Source organism: Dermacentor albipictus, chromosome 1 (assembly GCF_038994185.2).
Source record: "Dermacentor albipictus isolate Rhodes 1998 colony chromosome 1, USDA_Dalb.pri_finalv2, whole genome shotgun sequence".
NCBI lineage: Eukaryota > Metazoa > Arthropoda > Arachnida > Ixodida > Ixodidae > Dermacentor > Dermacentor albipictus.
The window spans coordinates 394,484,757-394,511,291 of NC_091821.1; the positions used below are offsets into that span (position 1 = coordinate 394,484,757).

At 45.0% G+C, this 26,535-nt stretch overlaps 1 protein-coding gene across 4 annotated transcripts in view; it reads right to left on the bottom strand.

Annotated features, from left to right (window-relative positions):
• Positions 1 to 26,535, bottom strand: part of LOC135914791 (heterogeneous nuclear ribonucleoprotein K-like) — a 68,102-nt gene that overhangs the window by 3,710 nt on the left and 37,857 nt on the right. The window contains exons 1-11 of one of the 4 annotated variants that reach the window (XM_065447726.1): positions 23,634 to 23,657; positions 23,462 to 23,540; positions 19,052 to 19,176; positions 17,267 to 17,323; positions 13,140 to 13,183; positions 10,864 to 10,936; positions 10,099 to 10,218; positions 9,429 to 9,557; positions 8,415 to 8,566; positions 5,168 to 5,359; positions 3,677 to 3,747 (exon numbers count right to left, since the gene is read on the bottom strand). In XM_065447726.1, coding sequence (XP_065303798.1) covers positions 3,677 to 3,747; positions 5,168 to 5,359; positions 8,415 to 8,566; positions 9,429 to 9,557; positions 10,099 to 10,218; positions 10,864 to 10,936; positions 13,140 to 13,183; positions 17,267 to 17,323; positions 19,052 to 19,176; positions 23,462 to 23,477 — 979 coding nt within the window. In that variant the 5' untranslated portion in view covers positions 23,478 to 23,540; positions 23,634 to 23,657. Of the gene's footprint in view, positions 1 to 3,676; positions 3,748 to 5,167; positions 5,360 to 8,414; positions 8,567 to 9,428; positions 9,558 to 10,098; positions 10,219 to 10,863; positions 10,937 to 13,139; positions 13,184 to 17,266; positions 17,324 to 19,051; positions 19,177 to 23,461; positions 23,541 to 23,633; positions 23,658 to 26,535 lie in introns of those variants that run through there. The other 3 variants (XM_065447730.1, XM_065447720.1, XM_065447735.1) reach the window with 3 other exon arrangements.

Sequence of the window (26,535 nt, forward strand, 5' to 3'; positions counted from 1 at the left end):
ATTGAGCATGAGGGTAGTAAATACAAATTAAAGTTACATGTTACTTCAGCATGAATTTGATTCACTTCAAAAGAACTTCCGGCGCTCACAGCAGAGGGAACTCACTGTGGTGGTGTAGTGGCTATGGTGCTGCACCGCTAAGCCTGAGGGTGCAGGATCAAATCCCAATCATGGCACTCGCATTTTGATAGGGATGAAATGCAAAAGTGGCCTAGTACTGTTCATTGGCTCCTTGTTAAAAAACTCCAGGTGGTCAAAATTAATCAGGAGGTCCCCTTATACGGTGTGCCCCATACTCGTTTGAGGTATTGGCACGTAAAACCACAGAATTGAATTTAATGTAATTGACAGCAGAGGGAAACACTTGAAACACTCGGAACTCTTAGGGTTATACGTATGCACATCTACTGCACCCCTAAATACATCATGATGTACAAGAGATTCAAGTCCTGGTTGCTGTGGCTTTGCCAAATGAATCTTGCTATCAACTTTACCTAATCTACTGTGCATGATATACAATACACATGCCTGAGGCAAGTTTGGTCATGCTGCTGACTTATGCCATTTTCGACAATGCACGGTAAGGCATATGCAGCAATAGACTAAATGTAGTACAAAGCAACAAAGGAAACCCATACAATACTGAGGAATTCATGTATTTCTTTATTTTTGTTTTAGAGCTCTGTTTATTTTAGACCGTATGCAATACCTGCAAGTGCGCTTCAACACACACCTCCTTTGATGTAACCAAGATGGCAGACCTCGGGCTAGAATCGTAATTGAAGTATCATCATGGGTTGGCAACATCATTCCTGCTGCCGTCTATGCTTTTAAAACAGTTGTTTCGGCTTTTAACAATGTACTACCACTGAGAATGCAGCCATACTGGCTAAGGCAAGTTAGCTGTGTGGGAAAGCCTGCTTACAAACTTCTGCACATACAGAAGAATCGACTTATAACGATACCGGTTTTAACAATATATCAGTTTAACAATGAAAAGCTGCTGGACCGTCAACTTTTGTGCGTTTTCTGTGGGGAAATAACTCGCTTACTACAATGTCTGCATGCCGGGTGCTCATGCCGAAAGGTAATGGAATGCAAAATCCTTGAGAAGAAAAAGAATGAAATGCAAACCGCTGCATGATCGCCCGCCACCCCAACTGCCGCCGCGCGTATTTCTCCTATCGCCCTTTTACCACCCCGAACATGAATGCGCTGTGCCCATAACTCTGCGCTATGCCACCCTCTAAAACGCAAATGGACTGTGCCAAAACTGCACCGAGAATGCTGTTGGCGCTGCTCCCAGATTGCTCGCTGGGCCCTCACAGTGGTTCTTTATTCTACGGCCCTCATTCTGTGCAATTCTTCCAACGGATTAAGGGAGGACGAGGCACTTCAAAAAAATATTTTTCTAACAGTTCGAATGAAATTTGCACAGTTAATGTTTCAAAGCTGATTTCAAAAATGAAATTATTTTTTTATGATAAATATTTTTTATGATATCCAGAACAGTATATGGAACAGGATGTTTATTGTTTGGAGCCTAATTAGCCAATTAACTGCAACCTGCACGGTAACTTACAGCGCAAGGAATTTATTGAGTGTTCGTAGTGTGTCATAAGCTATAAATAATTGTTTTAGGCCATTTTGAAGCATGGTTAAAGGTTGTTAAACTTCATCATAAAAAATGCCCATATTGATACTTTTCTATTATCAAGGTGGGCATTTCTTATGACTAAGTTTGACAACTATAACTTTGCTTCAAAATGGCCTAAAACAATTATTTATAGCTTACAACACACGATAAACATTCACAATTAATTCTGTGTGCTGTACATTTTCGCGCAAGTTGCTGTTAATTAGCTAATAAGGCTCCAAACAAAGGACATACTATTTTAGATATAACAAAAGATATTAATTATAAAAACGAAATTGCATTTTTAAAATAAACTGGCAAAAATACATTAACTGAGCCAATTTCAGTCAACTTGTGTAAAAAAAGTTTTTATGCGAAGCATATTACGAGAGCTCAACCCAGCTCCTCAGGCGCGGCGGTGTCACCTTCAATGACCTTTGACCCCATGCCATACCACGTGACACCGTGACGTCACGACAGAGGAGAAACGGGGCGCCAACTCGCAACGTCGCTCGCGGCGGTATATAAGCAGCTGGGCTTGTTTCTAGGTGGCTTTGGCTCAACTCTTGCAAGATGGGCTGGGTGGGAATCGAACCAGGGTCTCTGGAGTGTGAGACGGAGACGCTGAGCCACGAGTACGAAGCTTCAAAGCGGTACAAAAGCGCCTCTAGTGAATGTGGTGTTGCCTTAGAAACGAGCTGTTTCTAAGGCTCAGGCGTGCGTCGCTTGCTCAGGCGCACATTTCGTTGCCGCGCCGAACGCTGCGTTGCTCGACGCTCACCGCGTCCAATGCGGGGCGCGCAGTCGCTGCGCCGTCGACCCCTTGGCGGGTCGACGGGAACGCTGTCGGGTTCCACTCTTGAAGGCGAAGCAGAGTAACGCATGAGTTGTTTCTTCGTCTAGCCAAACCAAATATAGCCAAGCAACAGCAGTTCACCAGGCTAAACAGTGGTTCAACAACTAAAATAAAGGCTAGTATGCTTCGCATCCTGGGCTTAACCTTAGCTAAGCCACAGCCATTTTTTGAATTGCCTCATCCCCCCTTAAGTCGTTCATGTGCATCTTTGTTCGATGTGTCGAAGTTGTTCCTGGCCGCATTGTTTCTCAGCCTCATTTGACTCGCCGCCGAAACAAAAATGGCTGATCCACCCACTGATCGACAATGCACGACATTGCCGGTGAAAAAGTGCACTGCTATAAATTTAGTAGCAGAGTGCTTTTAACCGAGGAGGCGATCGTCGTGAATGTGCTTGCATCGGATAGTGACAGTGACTACCACGACGGCAGTGCTGACGCGGTAGAGCAGGCTGCCTCAACATAGTCCTTGCGAGAGGTCTTGTAGATGACTCAGTCCCTCATGGGCTTGTTTTCGCAAGGCACCTTCCACTTCACTACGTGGAGCAGCTGGAGCCTCGGAGAAGCATGTTGGCAAGCTTCGTGTAAAGCAAGCAAGGCTCCTGGACAAACATTTTCTTGTGCAAGCCAGCGGGAAGTATGCGGCGAGATGCTCGTGGTGATCACGTCCCTGCGTTTCCTCTGCATTTCTCAAGCTGAGATGCTGCCATAGCAACCTTCCTACATTTTTTAAAAGGTGCCTTTTGGGACCACCAATGTTATGCCTCAGTGGAGCTCGTATGCCACTTGCTGCCCGTGACCCATCTTTGCAGTTGTTATAGCAGTGCCATTCTCGAACGCCGACAGCCGTGACTTGTTAACAACGTGATTGGAGTACGCAGGAAGCAGAGTATGCAGTTAAACGAGTCAACACAATCAGAAGCCGGATGGAGAAAGGTGGTGGGGAGAACTGGCCTCCCTGCTATTATAGTTTTCTCCGAACAGATATGCCAGCCTCCATTTTGCTTTTTTTTTTCATGCAACCTGGTTATCACGATTATCGGTTATAACAATGGAATTTTCGTCGCACTTAAATATTTTTTTAAGTGGGCTCGACTGTATTGTCTATTTTTCTTTCGACCACTCCCAACACTCCAATAAACACGCATTCCATCTCTGGCCATAATAATGAAAATGGCAAATCACCATTGTAGTTTCCCCTGCCATAGGTGCCACCCCTTGGCATGCCACCTCCTCTGTATGAGCGCGGCAGGTCCCTGCAAGAACAATGGTGTGAAGTTAAATCAGCACATACATCTCTGAGACTCAAGCTGCAGGACCCATAATTTTACAGCATACACTGAGCATTGCAGTAGCTGAAAATACAAAGATGGAATTCTTTAAAAGCCAACAGCACAAAAGCAGCAGAAACAGCCCTACATAAAGTGCCAGTCATTTTCATTCTAGCATTTGTCATAAAAGAAGCTGTTATGCATTTACATGACCCCAGTTTATTTTTTTTTCCTGTACTGCTGCCCTGTTGGTAATTTTTCAATATGTATCACCTGCACTGCTTCTTAATGAAAACGCACTCTATAAGACGATTACTGCTGCTTCAGGACAGCCATAAATAACAAAGCCCTGCTTACTCCGAATTTAGGAAAGGTGGCCATTAGAAACAACATTTTGGGCTACAACACTACGACTGCCCTAAAGTAACTAGTATCCACAATGAAATGCAGAGGCTCTTGGGCTGTCCCATGTGACACCAAGGCTCGAGCTGTGCACACACATTGTGTAGTGTATTCGAAATGGTGTATCTCTGTGCTGTTGCACCGATGGATTTGGTCACCAGCGGTAGGCAACTAATTTCAAAATAAAGGCATGTCCCTGTATAAATGACCTAAACAAATGCGGCCGAGACTATACTAACATGCAGTAGGAAGCAGCCCAAGGCCACCGAGTGCTGAAGACAAAGCAAAAGAAAAGGCAACTACAGAGAGAAAAGCATGGTGAATCGAAAGCCCCCAAAGCAGCGCTACATGCAGCGGCATGCTGTGACACCACTCCCAGAAGCACATGCACAGACAGATAGTTTCCACAACAACCAGATAGTGCTTACAGGAGACTGCTGCTGCTGCTCCCTCAACCACTTCTGCAGTTCACAATTAGGTTTTGTTTTTGGGACATTGCAAATATATACATGCAGCTTCGGCTGTCAGCAGAGCAAGTGGTGTAATCAGAGGGTGGTGTTATGTAACATCTGCACATCTGTGAATAAGGATATGAGCAAGGTTTTAAGACCGGATGAGAGAGCAATTGTACGTCTCTCGTGCAACTGTTTGTACACAAGAACTAAAGATGCTCGAGGTATTTTATTAAACTTACTAAAGCCAACTTGCATGACTTTGTTTACTGCACAAAGCATAAAGTGTTATGAAAGAAATGAACAGGGCCAATAAAAGGGGGGGGGGGGGTGCGGAGAAAGCAAATGGATGTGCCACAAGAATTATCAGGAGGGAAAACGAGAGATTTCCAGCCATCACCAAGAGCGCCAGTCCAAACATCCAAGATGCTCTCCAGAGGGTCATGCACATGTGCAAACTTGGCGGGCAAATAGTGCGAAATTGCCGAGTAGAAGCAAGGTGGGTCAAGCTGTGCTGTTCCTCTGTGGGGTGGAGGGGTGTAACAGCATACCTGTGCATGCCACCAGAGCTAAGCGATGGCGGCGAGTGCCAGGGGCGTGCTGGCTCGTCCGCGAAGGGATGAGGGGCTAGCTGAGGGCTAGTCTCCCACGGTCCACGCTTCGGGCCTCTGCCTCGGGCAAAGGCGTCCACAGGATCATCTCGCCAGAAGGACATACTGCCACTTCTGCTGCTGCTGCTGCTGCTGGTGATGGTAGTGGTGGCGGTGGTGGTAGAAGTAGCCACACAAAAGTGTTGGGAGGAAAGGAGGGCACGAGAGAAAAAGAAACATTACGGCAATGCACATTAAAAAAAAAACCTTCATGTGCACTTGGGGAGAGATGCTATTTCTTTACTTTCTCTCTATGAGCCGTGGTAGTTTGTCTTCCTTGCCATCACTCAGCGCAGTGGTATAGTAGCAGCATTTTCAACAATAGCAGCACTGGAAGCATAAGGTGATCACTTCTCTAAAATTAAGAAGTCATCACATTGGGGTTAATTTTTTTAAAATTTAGCACATGAAAACTTGTAAAAAGAGCAAGTTTTACCAAAACCGGTTCAGGGAAAATATTTTAAAGGAACCCCGCAATACATTTTTCTCACAATCTTTCACTGTACTATACCTGACAGTGCAATTGAGATGCCCTATCACATTTCTGTATTTCTGATTAAGTCATAAGAAATCATCATATTAAAAGAAACCATAAAATACAGCACGATCATTTTCGATATTAGTCTGCTCTATAAAACTGACATATGACTACTGCATTGAAAGGCACAATAAAAAATTTCCATTTTGATTTCCAGTCTTCAACAACTGTCGTCGACTCAATTTGTGCCACCTACTTGGCAACGCCAAGATTTTTTTTCACTGCTAAAATATTTTGGCTTCATCACTTAAAATTTTGGGTACTCCGGAGAATGCTTGTGCCAGCAAATTCTTTAGGCCGTTACAGAAGCATCTAGAATTACCTCAATACAGGCTGAGGCGTCACTGATTGTTACTGTGAGTGCTTGGTTTACTATGTCCAGTGCAAATGCTGCATTGGTTTTGTTGCGGTTATGGGTTCAATAAAAAGCGCTTCAATACCCTCAGTGCTTAAAGGGCCTCTCACCAGGTCTGGCCATTCTGAGCTGACAAGCGTTGTGCACTAACGATCATGTCTGCTAAGTATACATCGCTACACGCCGCAGAAAGAGCTGAAATTTTGAACCGAATGCCATCTGCACTTCTCCTCGAGGGTGCCACGCTCCAAGCTGGAGCGATGATGTATACATGCTAGCACGCCTACATGTGCTAGTACGTGTGTCCTTACTGTGATGTCACTCTTGGTGACTAGTGAATTCGACAACTATTCAAGGCAACATCTGTTATTTATGTAATCTATTGCATTGATAGACGAATTAAGGTTCAGAGAAATAATAAAACACAAAAATGAATGTCTGCGTGTACTTGTTTTACTTCGCAGTGCAACAAGAGAGATGTACTTCTGCTTCGTCTGCTTGTTCCCACATTGTGCAGTCGAGCGCGCTGACACCTAAACTATGCCATTTCCTACCATGTTCCAGCGCGCGATCATGCTCTGTGATCCACTTGTGTCTGTCTCAGTGTTCGTGTAGCACTGACTTATGCTGCTAGTCAGGTGTTCTCGTACACAGTGCGCATAATCATGCACTGTGCTAAACGAAACAAACACAACAGTTCGCGCGTGGCACCATCAGCAGAAGTGTGCCTAGCAGCAAAAAAGCTAGGGGAAAAAGAATGAAGGTGGGGCCAGTGATGCATGTGTCACGCGATCCTCCGGTATGGGAGAATGCAGGGATGGAATCTCGCTCGTGGAGGCTAGATGGGGCAAGTGGAGAGAGTGTCTCTCTTGGCAGTGACGCTCGCCTCCTGAAGCCATGAGTTTACAGCCCTGAAATAGTTCTAGCTTGGATATTAATGAACCAATTTGAAAAATTCTTGCAGCTGAATGCTCTTTAGAGGGCACGTAACATCTTCCACCATATACAGTAAAACTTCGTTAAACCGTACCCGCTTAAACAGTAGTTTCATTTTAAATGTAGTAAAGTCAAATTCTCAACTCAACGGCCACTAAACATAATGTGTTTTGTATCTGCATAAACCATACACCAGCTTATTGTGTACGTATCGGTTAACACATAGTGTTTCCACTTTTTGCTGCGCAATCACGGCAGTGCGTCGTCCCCATCCGGTGGCCTGGCAAAACAACAAACCTCAGAGATCAGGACAATTACAAGCACCCTGCGCGTTTGCATGTGAGGCCACATCAACATTAACGTGATTTCAGCGCTGTGCCAGAGAGCGTTGTGGTGTTGTGCAAACTAGGATTCGCATCATGCTGAAGCTCGGATGAAAAAACACTGGGTGCTCAGCATAGAAAAAAAATTGGACATTGTTCGCGCTATCGAATGCGGCACGAAGTTGGCTACGGGGTGTGGCATTTGGAATATGGAGAAGTTGCTTGCCAGTGCTGCTGCGACCGCGAACGGCTATGAGGTTCGACATTTCGCCATCGTCGCCTCTGTTGTTGCCGGACTGTCGCCTAACGACAGTGATGAGGATGACATGGAAAGCGACAGCACAGGCGATTTAGGCTCGACAGTGGCAGAAGATGCGCGTTACTTCAGAGGCACCCTGCGACTTCTGCAGTGCTACTGTGCCCATGCACGGAGAATATGCAATGCCAACAAGCAATCTGCTATGCGAGTGTTTCCTCAGAAGAGGGGGCTAGTTGAAAAGCTGGCTCGCAGCTTCAGTAAGCTCGAGGCTGCTGTCGTCGCTGCTAGGCCACCGCGGCATCAAACGAAAATAACAGCCTTTTGTAGCGCGAAGTGAATAAATACTGCATGCTTTTGCTCCTTCATCGCACTCGATTTAAGTATCGTTTTTGATAGGTAAGTGGACGATCTTGTGCTATTTTGGTTAAGCAGTACTACCATTCAGTACGTACTTATTCCGAGCTCCTGCCAACTGCGGTTTAACGAGGTTTCACTAAAACCAAAATTTACTATGGGGGTTGGTGAGGGGCACTTTAAGGTCAAAGCAAAATGACACCTTAGTACTTCTCAGTTACAAAGGCTCCCTATACGCTCCCTATTTTACCATGTCACTGCCCAACCATGAAAGGTCGTGCATAAGCGAACTACCAGATGCATTCCAAAGCTTTGGTAAAATGTGCTGCAGAAAATCTGCTGGAGGGACACAGGACATCTTTTTTTTAAGAGTGTCAGCTTACCCACGAGTTGGACCCACAGACATTCCTCCGAGTGACCCGCCACCTCCAGAGGCACCGCCTGCAGCTCCCTCACCAAAGCCACCATACTCCTGGGCAAACTCCGGGTCAAAATTGTGGGGGTCATATGGCTTGTTCAGGCCCTTGATAGGAGCCTGCGAGTAGAAAGGTGCACGCAACATTCAATCGGGATTGGGAATGAAACGAAGAAATGCAAAGCACAAGCAATCCCACAGCAGTTCCTTTCTCCTTTCTTTTTTTTTTAACTCAACACTTTACAGTGCTGCAACACCTCACAATGGGCCTTGCTTGAGTACTGTTTTTCTTTTTGGCCTGCTCTTTGTTCATTCTGTGTGTCCACACGTACTGAATCATCCCTACTGCATCGTCATCAGCGCTTTCTCTCCTCCGCACACCCAGTCAGAAGTGCACTCGCTGCGAGGCTTGTCTTTAGGCTTTCCTAGTGGCTTTAAAGGTACTGTTCTGCGCTAGTGTCTTTCAAACTGTATGCACAGACATTTACCTCTACGAGAAGGAAAGTAAAAGTATGAAGAAGCTGCACAATAGACAGTTACAATATAAGCAGTTAAACGGCGCTTGGCTGGAATGTGATACATAATGGGCGAGCGAGTCATGAAAACAAAATGCGTCCGGGCCCCTCCCCTTCAAGGATTACTTTATTTGTCCACATTGTGCTTCATGTAGGCCATTACAGTGCGTCTGCCTACGAACTTTAAAACATGTGGGAGTATGTATCGATTTATTAAGTGTAGTAAAGGCATAAAACTTTTCTTTTTTTTTGCAAAGAGGAAGTTGCTCCAGAACTAATGAATTTCTTGCTTATACAAAAACAACTTTAAATTTTAATTTAGAAAAACATTACAGAGGTATAAAACTGCTTGAGAACCAAAGAATTTTTCCATTTTGTTGCTTGTCACTGTTGCCGAAAATGCGCCAATGCACCCGACAGATGCGAAGCCTGATGTAGCTGTTAACCAGCTTACATTTTTTACTCACCACTCCAATGATGTCACAAATTTGCTTGATGCAATCCACCACGACAGGAGGTGAGCCAGTGACTTTGACAATGCGCTCTGTGGATCCTGGACAGCAGCTGCCATGAACTTTGATGTTGGCACCAGTGGACTGCAATGGTCCAAGGCACAAAAAGCAACCAATGAGGCAGAGGTGCATGGGGTACAGCTTCGCAACAATTTCAGAGGTTTGAATGAACCTCCCACTGTCTTGCACACAGCAAAAGCTGCCGTCTAAACATTCTTTACATTTCATGATGATACAACCGCACTGACTGTACGTGCAGGCATGATGTGCTGAGGCACATTGTGTGCATTGCACAAAGTATTTTTACCATCTGCTGCTTTTGGTACCCTTTTTTATTATTACTATTTTTTTAGTTGTGCTCGTCTTAAAACGATTAGCACCTATGTCATATTCATTTTACTATAAGTCATGACCTGGGTAAGATGCGGAATTTTAGTTCTTCACACTCTCAAAACACTGCAAACAAGGTGCTGCATGTGAGCGACAGTAAGCAGTGAAGTGCGGCTAATATCCTTACTATGAACAAGTGCTTCGAACCCAACATTTCAATGCAAAAAATGCATGCACGTCTACTTCAACTTTGTATATTAGCATGCCTACTTATTCATGGTAGATGTCAACCAACCTCGCGAAGTTCTTTGATGCGGCAGCCCGCACGACCGATAATGCAGCCGGCATGGCTTTGGTGCATAAGCAGGCGCATTTCACTCTCTGACCCTCCGTTCTGGCCAGTGTGCTGAGCAAACTGCAAAGAACGCAAAGTTGGGAGCATTGACAAAGCCAGCAAAGACACTGACATGATCCGAAGCAACAAACGAGCAAGAAGAGATGCCAGCAGGGGACGGCTTGGGACTCATTACAACCACTTGAGGCTTGTTACAACTATACTGAAATCTGCTCTGTCACCATCAAAATGCGGTGGTCATAGCCAGGAATAGAATGCACGACCTCATTCTCAAAGTGAACAATTAGTCAAAGTGGGAATACAGTTTACATCCTATGTTCACACAATGGCCTGCATTTGACAAATATTGAAGCTGCACCTATTTGGAAGGAATCGAGCAGAAATTAATAAAATTATATAGGCAACATATAAACAAAGATAGTTTTCCCAACACCTGTTACCTCGCTTTGGCTTTATTCATTCAAAGGGTTACTAACTGAAACATAAATACACCTTTTGCATACTTTTGCCATCACAACGCCAGGTAGGGTAAGTTAGCTGTATAGATTGTTTACTGAATTGTGTCACTCAATTCACTTAGCCTAAGGAACAATGCTGCCCTTTGGCAGGCTGACTGAATTCTGCCATTAGATTCAATTTTCAGCAATTAATTATCATTACTAGGCATGCATGACACTGCCAGTGCCCAAGCCAAATGGTACTTACGTCATCCAACTTGGGAATGATGTTGAGCAGAATTTCACCAAGTGTGTCCAGGTCAGCCACGATGGAAAGGATCCTGGAGTCACAGGAAGGGCAGCACCCGGGGCAAGAGGGCACAAGACACACAAAGGGATGCAAGGACGAGGGCACAGAAGCAAAGACAAACGCCAACAGCCGTATAGGTGCTACAAAAACAGCCTGCCTGTCCACCCGCTCTTTAAGAGAGCGCCCTCCGTTCACTCCAAGAAAGCCTGCATAATAACTGTTGTTTTTTTCTCTTTCTCTCTTTTCCTTGTTTTCTTTACTCATCAGGAAAGCCTGTTTGTAAATTTGTTGATCTTGATGCTGAGTCAGTCATTTTCTAGAATGTACACACATTCTGACCTTATGGCAAAACAAATTCTCAATTGTTCTAGCAAAGTGCAAGCTGCACCCGCAACTACCACACACTTGGAAGATTCTGTCTCCAATGTTATTTTAAACAAGACATTTCTTAGCCTTAACCACATTTCCTAATTTACAATGTGCATCTTCAGTGCAAGTTGTTTGGTATTACAAACGGTATCATCCAAGCACCTCCTACATAATCTTTGCAATTTAAATAATGTATAAAAAATGTCCTAAGAGAGACAGATTTAAGAAGCAAGCAACAATGGATCATTGTCTGAACACTGCAAGCTTAGTGCATAGGCCTGATGCAACACAGGAGCGGAGTCCCCATTCTCTTCCCTGTTTTGTTAGTAGCTTGGGGCACACATAGAAAGGATCACAAGACACCTTCATACCATGAAGTGGTTAGTCCTTGCCAACCCTTTCCATTTCTACAGAAAGGGAAGCAGTGGCAAATGAAGTATCTTGTGCTAAAGGAAATAGGTTGGTCTTCGAATCAAGTACAGTCGACTAGCATTAATTCGATCCTGATGGGGCTGACGAAACTGGTTGACCTATACAGCGCGTTGAATTTGCTGGAATACTGCCGTGTTATGCAGCGAAGCATACTAAGCAGGAAATGGTGTGACTGTTAGGGGACACAGCATGTGTTCCTTAATTTACACATGCACATGCGCCGTCTCTGGTCCACAGTATGAGCACCGTGACGCTTAATAAGTTCACTAGCAGCCCTTCGGTGCTTTAGATAGACCCCTGTTCTTTTATTTTTTTGGCTTTAAATGTGCCCTTAACTATTGGAGTTTTTCATCTTACCATTTTCTGTTACGCTAGCTTTCCCAAACATAGATGTTTTTTCTCTGCTTTTCGGTGCACGGTGCTTGCGCACGTGTATAATTAAGAAACACATACTACTCCCCGTTAACAGTCTCATGTACAAGACACGCATGGTGAGCGAAACGAGGGCTTAAATCGCCACAGCAACATCAAAAACAGCTCTGAACGGCTACTAGTATGCCTTTTAGGTGTCTAGGTGCTCGTACTGTTACCAAAGACGGCGAGTGCGCGCCTGTATAAGGAACACATACAATGTCCCGTGACAATGGCCACTTTCCTATCTTGGTATGCTTCACCGCATAACACTCTTGTATTGCCACGAAGCTGACCAGTCATGTTTGAATTACTCGGCGATGGCCAATTTGGAGATCGAAATAATGAAAGTTTGAGTCCATAGAAATGTATGGGTGCCGGCTGGGACCTTCGGTCAGGATCAAATTAAACAAAAAATCGAATTAACCAAAGTCGAATTAACGGAAGTCTACTGTACTAGTTAACTAAGCCAACTATGAATGCTATGCAGCTCCTACTTATAAAAAAAAAATGAGAATGCTTAATTTTTATACTTGATTCCACATTTGCTCAATAGTGAGGTGCTGCCAAGCTACACATGGTAATCTGAATGCCTACAGGGGAGAGTGTGGGCAAATCCATACTGAATTACAGGCTTGATAAGATGATACGAGCAAATCTAACAGTGGATATGATACTTCCTGTACCTATCCTACAAGTACCAAATATATGCTGTGCTTCATGAAATAATGTGACTAGGCAAATTATGGTCCAAAACAATCTCTGCAGGCAGGGCGCTACATGGTATAGGCGATACATTCAACAGGTGCGAGTTCTTGCGAGGGTGAACACCACTGTTTTATTTAACTGGAGTGAACTCGTGCGCCTTCTCGGAGTGGTATACAGTGCGCAGGGCGACACTGCAAAAACTCGAGAATGTGCTTGTGTCAACCCTCAACACAGGAGCTCGTCAAGCCGGCGGCCCAAGTGGGGGGCTCTGCCGGTGGGAGATAGCGCAAGAAGGGAAACGGATGAGTTCCTACCGTTCTGGGCCGGGGCAGTCTGGCACGGATATGCTTGCTTTGAACTGCCCCCCGAGGGCAGGGGAGGACAGAGGACAGATCGGCACAGGGGCACGTTCGGCGTGTTTGATTTGCGGGGTCAGAGGGGCGCAACCGAGAAGAGGGGGTCCGCCATGGAGAAACGGGGAGGGAGAGAACACAACACGTTGCAGGGGAAACGGGGGACTCGGCACCTGCTCCCATCTTTTTTACATTATCTCTCTCAACACGCGTGCTACATCTCAACTCTCCCACCCCCTCCTCACTTTGTCTCAGACTATTCCCAACTCCCTCCTTTCTTCTGTTACACTTGGTCACACCACTCTCACCACCAATGCTGCCACCACCACTGCCATCACCACAACCACCAATACCACCACCACACTTTTTTTTAAAACACACGGCCAACTGCCACACACAATCACTGCCTGCAAGCAGTAGCACTGTTTCCACCGGGCTTTGGCTCATAGATATGGAATGCAGCAAATGTCTCAAGCTGTGGAATGGTGCATGCTACTTGCAAACAGCCAAGCTTACAGCAGAGCTGCCAACCTGCTGGAGTTCGCAGCCCTGTGCTGCCCGCTTGCAATTGTGCCATGAAATTAAGCAGTGCTCGCAGAATGTGAGTATCATTCTGCTGCTCCACGCTGGTTATGTGTAAAAGCATTGCAAGGCTTTTTATAGCAATTTTGTTGTGCTTCAATGAATGGGCCTAGCAACGCAGCAGGTTGACATCTCTGTGGGACCCAACCTAGCTTTGCATGTGTCTGAGCTCTCTCATAATGTATGCAGACAATCTGTTGCGCTGAATATGCATGCAATTCTAGGCAAAAGACTGACTGCTTTGGTTATGCACAGCCACCAACACCATGGTTACTGGCACAAGCCCAAAGCTAAACCAGTCATTTGGGTAGAGTGTTCAAGCATGTTCTTAAGAGGTGGTTAGAACGTTAGATGCCATAGCTAACGGCAAGTTTGTTATTAGATTACACAGAGAAGCCTAGCACTACATATAGCACAGAGAGCAAGTGCATAAGGAAAAACATATGCATCACAACAGGCAGTGACAGCTTCAAAACTGCAGAAGCGTGCTGTTAAATACCAAAGAAAACTTTTTGGCAGCCTTCAAATTGCTCCAACCTGCTAACCCACATGACTGTTCCAAACTTATTCTGTACTTTATTCTTTGCCATTGACAAACTCGTTGAAATTTATAACTTACAGTTGACTCGTAATAATTCAAACTCAATCTGCATAAAGCTCTAGAGCTTTAGTTTGCTGACTATGTTTTAGATGCATTCTGTACTTTCAGTGGTTAGCTACCCAGATGTGCGGCAGCACAGTCAAAACTAGTAATGTCAAGGTACGGATGTGTTCGAAAATTTGAACTGATCTGTATCTTGGCATGCGTGACTACGAGACAACCTCACTGAGCCAGTTATGCATTCTTAGCTGTAACAACCAACTTATGCATACCTAGGTACTTCATATCTTTTCTCCTGTGTCTGTTAGCTTTTCCTTATTATACACGATTTCATTTCAGGAGGCACAAAATTGGGAGCATGTTTATCTCACTTTGTACAATTGCTAGTAATTTTTTATTGCAGCCTGTCTCCTTCAGCTTTGCATAATAACAAAAACCTATGAAACTAAGGAGTTTGAATTAGCGCAGGTTGACTGCATCTGACTTGACGAATAGTAAGAACAGATTTGAAGTTCAGCTTCAGTCACACGAATGATAAGAATGCATAGAACATTGAAGCCATACAAATCGCTTACTACTCTGCTTCACCTATCATGCGACCACTGTTGCAACAAAAAAGGTGTGCCACTGTCATTAGCTGCTCAGTGTGCAAACCAAACCATAAACGTTCGCAGGTGTTGCTCATTCTGATGGCTGTTGTGAAAATTTTTCAAACATGCTACCATATTCCACTATTAATAGCAATCACAAAATGTCATGCACATTGCAGGACTACAGGCAAACATGCAATGCCAACAATGAGCACACTACACACACACAGCTCGACGGATCCATTGAAAGATTAGGTGCTCTTGATTTTGCAAAAACGGGAACCACCAACACGGAGAGTCATACTATATTGTGCAAAAAATAGTCACAGTCTTTGATTCATATTTTGCAATCTCGCACGGTCATTTTGACCTTCTACACATTTAAAACATTTTCTCAAATAGAACACTATTTATTGTAAAGCTTGATGGAATATTTGTAATATCTTATGAGCCCAAATTAACACACTTTAACTGAAAATTCAGGAGAGTTGGCAGGTATGAACTGGTAAGTTTTTTAAAGGGGCCCTGAACAAGCCCTAGGGCTTGGAAAAATAATGTATTCCGCAGGTAGCATACACTGCTGTGAGCATCTCAGTCAAGTTTTGCTGTCATATGCAGTGCATGGAGCTCACAAGAGGAGCGCAAAGTCACCTTTCTCTTAAACGCCCTCTTTTCAAACAGAAGCCTGCTCCCCACTCTCTTCTGGATGATTTATTTCATAGTAACACAGATTCCCATATGACGCTGCTATTGGTAACTGCGGTCAGCTACGCAGCGTAGATACCATGGCTGCTATGGGGTGCTGCCACGAGTTCACTGTTTAAGCGCACTATGGCTTGCTGAAGACAACCGCATTCGGCTTACGTTTAGTGTGTCGTAGGAACCAAAATCAGAAGTTGTGGCATCTATGTAAACATCCAAAATTAAATTTGGAATGCGCGCCATGGTGACATTTAGAAGGTGGAGTATTGTGGGCATGCCCAACTGCACGATAGCCTTTGCAGTGCAAGGCATTGAAGAAGGAACGGGGGCACAGCGGTGGCCGTGTTTGATTGCCAATAACTCCGCTTCTGCTGCACGCACTGAAGTACTTTTTGCGGCAAAGTATTTTTGAAATAACCTATTTCCACTTCAACTGCACTTCACTTCAATAAAGAGTTGTTCAGGGCTCCTTTAAGCCTTCATTTTCATTTGTTTGGTGGGAAAATGTTGATAACTAGCGGGCTAAATGAAGGCCCCAACCTTCCTTCCTTCCTCAAATTTAGGGCTGGCGCTTTTTGGCCAGAACTGCCCCTTGCACCACTAAAACCCAATCATCAAATCAATCAAAATTTAGGGCTGAGACCCTTGTGCCAGCACATCAGCGTGACGTTTCAGCTTTCAAGATATTTTCTCATGCTTGAGCCATTTTGAATTTCTCTAAACATGCTAGGTTAAGCTCAATTCTTTCAGAATGCAGCATAGTCCTCGTTTACAAACAAACAATTAAAGTGCTGCAGACATTATCATGATCAATGACATAACGGTAACATGGCACAGTAATTTCAGGGTGGCAGTGCCACTAGTCTTTCATTCTTTCACTAGCTTACCAAGCCTCCTGTTACAGTCATGAGTGGCCCTTTTGCCTATTGCATAAGTGTAATTTACTAATACAGCTCAACTTATCACTTCTGTTTGGATGGATGGATGGATGGATGGATAAAACTTTATTGGATCTATTTAAATGTTTAGTGTTTCTTCTAAGGGTTCATCACACAGGGCGTAGGTTTTCTCTGTGTGTGTAAGCAGTACACTGCTTTTGGATTTGGTCTAGTTCACTGCCACTCAGACTACACACAATGGTAAGAATAATTAGATTACAGGCATGCTCAAACAGCAATATTATTCGGCAATGTTGAAAAAGCTTTCAGGAGAGGCAAGCAGGAAGGCTGAGAATAGTTTGATGTTGGGCTAATTAGTAAACAAGGAAAACTGTTACACAGTCGGTAGTTCATGCTTATGCATGAACTTGTGCATGTCATGCTTGTGCATATAATAAATCTATGCCCTTAGTAGCACAGCAATCTTCCCCAAACAAGGCAAAACAGCAACAGTAGTTTTCTCTCATAGAATACAGAAACACTGAGCCTTTAGTTCCTTGGGCAATAACAAGTTGTTGGTTAGGTTTTGCATGTGTTTGCAAAATGCTGGCGGGTTCCGTCGAGTCTGGGTGGTATTGTGCCCAAGTAGCCATGCAAAACAGGCAGCCAAGATGCAAGCCAACTGGAATGCCAGCAAAAAAAGAATGAAGGAATAAGGAAGATTGATGCGCTCACCTCTTTCCTTAGGCTGTTGATATTGGAACCACCTTTGCCAATGATGGCACCAGCATTCTGTAGAGAATATAGGCAGATAATTACTGTGAAGCTTTGTGCAAAGCATACAAACTCACAAGCTCAGCTTGCGTCAAAGTGGTACTTTGTCTCTTTATGTGCAGTGTTGACGACAGCACTTTACAAGGAGCCATTATGGAAGCATCAATCATGAATGCCACTGTGCTATCGCAAGTCCTGGCACAGGCACCCAATATGCATGATAACTGGAGAGCCCTGGACAAGTAGTACATCAGTTAGAAAGCCAGGCCATTGCAGAGGTAATAACGTGCATTACAGGTGCTCAGGAATCTTCAGTTATGGCAGGATGTGAACCAGGTGAGGTGGAGGAAGGGTTCCCGGGGTCACAGATTACTGTAAAACACCTACTTCCGCAAATGTGTAAACCTAGATCGAACAGTAGTCAGTTCACAGAAACAGTATTATGTTTTTTTAAGTTATCGGATTTTACGTGCCAAAACCCATGGTCTGATTATGGGGCACACCGTAACAGGGGACTTGGAGACAAGAGTATTATTGATAAACAGTATTACTGATAAACCGCACTTACTAAGTAAAAAGTTTAACACTGAGCACTTCAACCTCATTCATTCAATTGTAAATAACTACTCAGCAATGCCCGCTTGAAAGTGATTTGCATGCTCCTTTCAATAGCATGAGAAGGTACACTGGGAATTTCAGTGAGGACCGAGTAGTCCTGAACAGTACAGCGAAGACATTTTTGGTGGCATGCCATTTGCACCAGACAAGATCAGAATGTACAATCACTAATTTTCAGTGAACTAAGATTTACTATTATACTACTAGCTAATTACTTTAAGGCACACGTTTATATTGTACAAATGAAAGCAGTTGGCATTCAAGGCATGTCTACTAAGGAATTCTGAAAGTGGTGCCAGTTATGATATATTAACCTCCAAAATTTGTCACAAAATACATGGGCATTCTCTATAGCTTTGTCCCACAGTGCATAAGAGAGGCTTTCTGGGAAAAATAATGAGGGGAACACACCAATGCATTGCACATGTAGTGTGCTAGGAAGACATCTCACACTGGTGTTAGTCTGGAGATACCTACTAAGTGGAAATGCTTTGAGCACTAATTGGCTTCAATTACATAACGGCAACTTGTGATGTTCGTTGGTGTGAGCAATGCATTTAAAAAGAAATATGGAGGGAGGGCAGACCTCTACTACACTGTGTTAAAGAATTGTTAACAAATGGCCAGCATACCACAAATACTAAGAGACCAGCACTCTCAAAGTTTTGAACTTAACCCCAGCAGTAAATTGACATTTCAATGCGCAACTGACATCGTGTAACACACTCCTGCAATTTTGACGAATCTGTGTAGACGCCGAAGCTTTTGAGTGCACACATAGACTTACGCTTACAGGCATGAAAAAAAAATTTATGGGTTGTAATATTCTAATGCTGCACACCGACATATAAGGAACATGCCTTAGTAGAGGGCTTCAAGTTGACTTTGAACTCCTGGAGTCTTTCAGCATGTGCACAAAGCATGGAATACGAGCATTTTCACACTCCACTCCCACTGGGATGTGTAACAGCCGGTAATCGAACCTGTGACCTAGTTTTCAGCAGCATAACACTATAAACCCTGAGCCACCACAGTAGGACTTCGCAGCAAGTACCATGCATAAATGCCTCAATGCAAAATCGATCAAACACAATCTAAGGTCAAGCAGGGAGATGGTGGACCCCTTACTCTGCTCTGGAGCAGAAAGCGCACATCAACAGCACGACCTCCACCAGTGTTCCTTGGTCGCTTGCTCGGAGCCTCACCGTCAGCTCGCCCATCGTCAGTTGATTCACGCTTGGTGCTCCCGCTTCCTGCACTCCAGAATGCAAAATCACCACTGCATTATTTGACCAATGGAGCACACAGAAGAGAGACTCCAACTTACTTAACACTTTGACCAGCATGTGAACTTGTACACCTTCGTTAAGTGTAAAGTTGAGTATGGTCTACCCAGAGAATTTTTGGCAAAATGTATGCCAACAATTTATGACACATTAGCCCTTCTTTAATCATAGCAAGAAGGGGCTCTCATCCACTCTATTTTAAACCATGGCAAAAGATAGGGAAATGGGGTTCATAGCAATAATTTTGCCAAGTATCTTGGAGACCAGTGGTTTTTGATGTTCGTAAATCAAAAAAGGTTTTAAGAACAGCATCTTCCAGCAGACTGTTGCTGCAGTCATAATGAAAGAGCACCTCTCACACGCTGTAGCTGTCTTTATCCCAAGGGGCTCCAGTGCCCGATGAGAGCATCATAACAATGGCTTTACTTTAAAATGTTCCATTGGTACATGGTGCATAGTACACTTTCTTTTCTTATTTATTTATTATTTCTCCTTTTAATGTTATTTTCAAATAAATGTGAGGTCAGTACCCACATAGCCATACACAAGCCATACACATCTTAGACCTACAATAAACTGTGTAGTTCAGCATGCTGTACAAGAAAACTGCACTTTCTTGGTGTTTTTATTTTTTCCAGCTTTCTGCTGGGCACTTAGCAGGTTCTAAATTTTAGACTGATCCAACTACCACACAAGCAGAAATACAGGCTCACGTGAACAAGACTTGTATGGCTACATGGACATTGCATACAGAAGCTGGCGATCAATCCCCCTAATTGTAGGCCCCCCTTCACACATCACTGAGACCAGCAGAGGCATAAGAAAGGTCAGAAAGGTGTTAAAGGGGTTGCACACTGTGTGACACTTCAAGTAAGCAAAGGTAAAGCACAATACTGACATCTACTAAAGGTTCTGAAAAATAGACAATAATAGCAGTGAATACATTATAGTTGCACACTGTAACCGAGGGATGGCTGTGATGAGTAATGAGTGTGAGGCTGCGTGCAGTGCTTGCGAAGAAAAGGTAGATAACAATGAAGGGTGCGCGTTCAGACACAAAATTTAAAATTAAATTATGGGGTTTTACATGCCAAAACCACTTTCTGGTTATGAGGCACACCGTAGTGGAGGACTCCAGAAGTTTTGACCACCTGGGGTTCTTTAATGTGCACCTAAATCTAAGTACACTGGTGTTTTCGTATTTCGCCGCCATCGAAATGCGGCCGCCGTGGCCATTCAGACACAAGTGTGGTGCTTGGGAGAAGACGACAACGAAGAACGCCAAGTATGAGGACACATGGTGCAAGAAATAAAAGAAACAGCAGCTAATTGCGACAATCCAAAACGCCCCAACGAACCAATAGGTGAAAAACCACACGAAGTTCCAAGGAACCAAGTGCAGTGACACACGACGCCCAAGGGGAAGAAAAAAGCGGAGTGCATTATAGAACAGGATGGAGATACACAACGTGACGCAAAAAAGTCAACCTCTGGACTGAGAACTAAAGACAGGCCAGACAGGCCAGGTCTGGTTCTGGACTTGAGCTACCCAGTGGCTTCACCCGACTGGGACAACCTGTCCAGCTGTTCCTGCGCTTTAGGGACCCGAGCTTACATACGGCAGCCTGGCCAGGATGTCCCATTCACCGGATACTTCCTTCTAAAGGTTTCTCTGAGGTGCCTCCATCCTCTCAGCAAGCTGGAACAGATGTGCTGCAGTCATCAGCTAGTCGCTCAGCGTCATCACTGGTTTGGCGAGATTGTTGCCATTTTCTACCACTTTGTTTGCTAGTTTTGGGATAATGTGCCTTGTAATTGTCTGTTAATGTTAATATTTTATTAAGTTTGACTATTTTTATGTCCTGTGTACATTAAATGTATTGTGTGTTTCCCGGGTGCAAATGGCTTAGTCATTAATTGGGCGCTCTTTGGTTCTGCCTCAGTAATTCACAGCGAAAAAAATATAACCTGCGTTGCAAGTTTTATTAGTGGATATTCAGCTTCAAGTATAAGCTGAGGTCTTGATCTGTACCCTAAAAAGAAGGAAACGAAGGTAAGCTTTGCGCAGAGTGACCCAAGAGGCCTGCATGACACTATTTCAGGACATACACACAGTCACTAACGTGCATTAGGGATGGTCTCGGCTACCAATGAATACAGCACAAAGCAAAACCCAGATGCATTAAAATTACACAGCTATACTCATTACTGCTTCAGTGCCAGACACTTATTGTGTGCCTAGTACACAGGCATATGTAGAATTAAAAGTTACCTACACTAACCACACTGACTTAATACTTCTGAATATCTTACACCTACAGGAAGCAAATCCAATTTCTCAACTAATGTCTCGTTCAGAACAAAATGCAATCGGGAACTCATCCTCCTTGCGCTGCAAGATGCGTACCACTACCTTAGCTTCAGAGATCGATGGCAAGATGCTGGCTGCACCAGACATTTCAGCGGTAGTCATTGCAGCAACTATTTGAGACTCAAGTTGTGTCTGAATGTAATGCTAATGAATGCCAATAACGATGAACTTGCTCCTAGTTGGTCAAGCCTTTTTCTTTAACTACCAAACGATATGGGGAACACTTCGCTCATCTGCATTATGTGGCACATATTATGCAAGATAGAAGGGACACTAAAGACAAATATTAAGTCAATGTGAACTGTTAAAATACCACTCCAGAAACTTAGCAGTGCTTGTTTCGTGCCAAGAAGATACTTGGTTTAAGAGAAAAACGTGTCTGATGGTTCTGCATACTTTAGTGCCATTCAAATCGTTCCCCCCCCACCCAAGTGGAGGAATGGCGACGTTGCATACGCCATCACTGCTTTTTTACTGCTGTCGGCGAGTAAAAAGGTACCCAAAAGATGACACTGTTTTTTTTTGCACAGAACGCAAATGCGTGGCCAAGGAGAAACCAAGCAAAGACAGAGCGTTTAATTCACAGCTGCAGTTGCGGTTGGTCAAGTGTGGACCACTGGAGCATCCAGCAACATCACATAGATGTGGCATTTTCTGTTACTTGCAGATTGTGAGAGTTTTGCGAGCCAGCAAACACGATAACGAAACTACTGAAATATGAATGCTTGCGAGACGCAGGGATGAGTGATAATGAAACTTTTCAACTACCCGAGTCGTCAGCAATGGTAATGCCAATGAGGCCATATCTTTTTTTAATCGAATATAAATGGACAAGCAGCATTTTCTTTCCTCTTCTAATGCAATGCGATGATCTTCCTATTATGATTGGCTGAATACTCGGAACAGAATTACTATAAGGAGTGCCTTTGTGATTGGGCTAGTACTTGAATGTCGCAGTTGTCTCAAATTGTGCCCTGCATTTAGCTATATTTTTTTATTACTAAAGCTATGTTCACAATAATAATGATGCCTTAGACACTCTCAAACATTGATCTATCACTTTAACTGCACTTCATTATTTCCCTTTACTGCCCCTTAACCCCACAAAGCCCAACATTTTTGCTACGCCAACTTTGATAACTCAAAATCGTGATTTATACACAATAAACTTAACTTAGTAGTGTTCCCGATATGCTAGAATGAGTTTTCAGTTGTGGATAGTTCAGCAAACTACACTTACTCTGGTGTTTTACTAAACGAACACCTTTTTACGCATGAATGTACTCTCCGTTTGAAGAAAGAAAGAGGTGAAGAAATTGTTCTATGGATGTGGATTGGCGTTTGGGCATTGTGGATTGAAAATATTAACGTACGGCACTTATAGGTTGCAAAAGCTAACCAATATCACATTAAAAGATTTGTTAAGTTCTCAAGTTTGGAAGAGTTGTTAGTTTACCTTTCAAATTTATAACTTGTGACAATGTTTATGGCGGCTCACACTGCAAAGACCACACAGCAAGCATGTGTCGTAAATTCTATACATGCTTCCACTGTCACAAATGAGGAGACCTAAAAACAGATTTCCTATCTGATCAGACACAGACGTTAGGAAGTGGCAGGGAGGTGCTGGTTCAGAAGGACCTGTTGCTGGTCCAGTCCAGCCTGTTCAAATCTAGGAATAGAGTCCCCTTAATCATTTCCCGAATAGAAAAAAATACAAAAAACAAAGAAAGAAAATGTTCGTATGGTTCCTGCACAAGTTGTAGGGTTCTACCAGGATCCACAAGCCAAGTCAAGAGCAGTAGTTCCAGTTTGCGACCTGCCGGCAAGACGCGGCGAGAAAAGGAAAATCGTGATTCAGCGAGGGTGCCCGCCACTCACCGTCTGTGTTGTCCATGGCTCGTGGTCACTGTGCTGCTGCTTCTGCAGACCGTCCGAAGGCTCAACGGCGACCGAACCCCTGCACACAGGCAACGCACAAGACGGGGGGCTCAGTGAGAAGTCCAGTTGCAGTTCGGGCAGGAGACGAAAGCAGGAAGTCAGCGCTACGCACCAAAAGGGTTGCACAATAAATAAAGCAGGCGTGGGGGGGGGGGGGGGGGCAAGACAGGATAGCACGCGGGGAGGGGCGGCCGGCCCGCGCGCCAGCGACCACCTGTTGTGCACCCCGCGGACGCCGGGGCGTCAAAAAAGGCCGAGAGCCGTTGCCGCGGGCGACGGCGGCCAAAACAAAAAGGGCACCCCGCGCGTTGCCCAGGGATGGCCGCTCAATAAGCAACAGTGCCAGAATCGATGTCGGGGGCCGCAGCCGCTTGCTGCTGTTGCTGCCATCGGCGCTCGGGACGCCCCAGCGGCGGGCGGCGGCTACTAGGGAAGGGGGGGGGGGGGGGGGGTGAGACGACCGGCCTGGTACGAAGAACCACCGCGGTCGCCGCGACACCCCAGCAGGGGCAATACCACGCACTGCCTGCCACAGACCGCTGCTGATTGGCGGTCGGCCCCGGGAACGGTACCGCCGCCCGCGCGACCAATAGCGGTCTACCGAGGGTGGTAGCTTGCGCACAGTGCGCGGCCAATGAAGGTACGAGAGCGATACGGCGCCTGGTAGCTGGCACACACCGCTAGGACAGTACCAATGATGAGAGGCGCCGTAATATTTGAGTAGCAAATCCTTTTTTTTTAACCAAATGGAAAAAGAGAAAAAGCAAAGAAAGAGAAACAAAAGCAGAACAACACACCCGCAAGGATTTTTCTTAACTGAGCTACACAACTCGCGACGGAACGCAGGCGGAACTCGAGATGTCAAAATTGGAACCCCGTAACAAATGGGAAATGCACCACTGTCATGACGACCGGAGAGCGGGGTAGGAAACTTGAGAGAGAGAGAGAAAAAAGAAAAGTCCACGAGTTGCTAGGCGCGATCGGTCGCTTTCTTCGTTCAGCCACGCACGCACGCACAACAAACACGCTTCTTTTGTCTCCCCCCCCCCCCCCCATTCTCTCGAGTTTACTGACAAATGGGACGAAGATGCGCCGACTGTGCCACGCAACGTGAAACACACACACCGAGCCAAGTCCTCTGGCGTAGTATTGAGCCGAGCGCGTACCACGCGACAGCACACACACACGCCGAGCTAAGTCATTTTGAGTCGTATCGAGCGGAGGCACACGCGAACTGGACTTTTTTTTTTTTCCCCTACTTTCCCGCGACAAACCGACTAGGAGAACCCGAGTCGAAACTCGCCGCGCACGGCCCCCACCCCACCGCCTCCCGACACCAGCAACAGCGACGCCGAGAGAGCGCCACCAGCCACCGCCACTCAGCGGCTGCAGGCGCGCGCGACCCCGTCACGATCAGAAACTGGCGTGACAGCAGGTATACGCCACGCGCGCTATACACAACAAACGCATTTTGCTACTGCTTGCTGCTGTTGCCTGCAAAGTCGACGAGAGCGCCCGTGCGCGCGGTGGAAGGATTCGCTTGCGCTCATCGCAGCTTGGCGATAACGCATTGATCCTTCCGTGGCGAGTCCCAGAACGGCGACGGTAACCGAGGGCAGTCGATGGTGGGAAACGAGCGGAGACAAAGTTTCACAGTCACTTCGGTGACAATCACTTCGGTATCCTTACGCGATTTCAATGCGAAAGCATAATGACTTCTCTAATTAATAATTGGTTAGGCCCATGATACGTGATACAACTATCTTAATCCGCTTTAATCCGCATTGCTCTTACCAAACTTAACCCAATTTAATTCACCTTAATTCACTTTACATTGGCGCGTGTCCTTCACAACTCTACCTTACCTTGCTCTAATGTGTACCAACCTTAACCCAATTTATTTCACCTTAATTTACTTTACTCCACCTTAAGTCATGTTGCCCTAACTTGTTTAAACTTTAATTCGGTATTACTACTGACGACATAGTCACTGACGATCTTTGTTACCCCTCGTTAAGGACAACGCCGGCTTTTCTGCCTCATGGGACATATACCTTCGCATTAATAAATTGCCGCTAGGGTGAGAAGCGCGGAAAAAAGTTAACGACGAAGGCCGACGACTTATTGGATCAATGGCGAGCGGTGATGAGGCTGACACAACGACTTTATTCTAGTGCCCGAGGTCCTGAGTACGGAAGTATATAGCAAAAAGAAACGAAATTAGAAAAAAAAATAAAAAGCAACACATTTCACCCGGTTTCCACTCCCTCGGATGTACAGACGAGATAGAACAATGCGCATCGGGCATCGTGAAAGGGGCGAGGGAGGGAGGGGGGGGAGTGATGCCACGTTTTTCGCAGTGCACATGCATTGCCCACAAAGCAATCGCTGAAAGTGTGCTTTTATCAACCGCTATAATTTTCGTAGGTATATTTTTCAGCGCTACGAGCGGACAATAAATAGACAAGACAGGGTGCTATCGAGTGATGTTATTACTCGATTCTTCTGAATATACGAGGCGATCGTTTTAAAGTTTTACGGAATGCTTAAATATCGCCTGTGGCAGGCAGATAGCATAATTCTTGCCCTTGAGCTGGATTATTCGAAGAGGCCGACAATAGCACGAGAAATCGGACCACATGTTTAACCAATCAAGGAAAATTCAATGAACTTGGCTACTTCACGGTCCGTATTGCAATTTACGAATTGTGGCCGGCGAGTTTGCAAGACGTGCCCACTTAAAAATGAACTTTGAAAAAATCGCCGGCGATTACGATACTCCCCAAAGCGAAATTTGAGCACAGCTTTATACGTTTTCATTTCGCGATATATTGGGGCATCGCACCGATCACCGCATCGACTGGCACACAAGTTGCCGCTTCCCGGCAACTGTGCCTTAGGCAACCGCAATCTTTACTGGGAAACGCGAGAAGGCGAGCTTTTTTTTTTCTCTTCTTTTTCTCGTTTGGCCGGCGCCGCCACGGATGCGCGGGCGTCTTTCAGCGGCTTCAGCG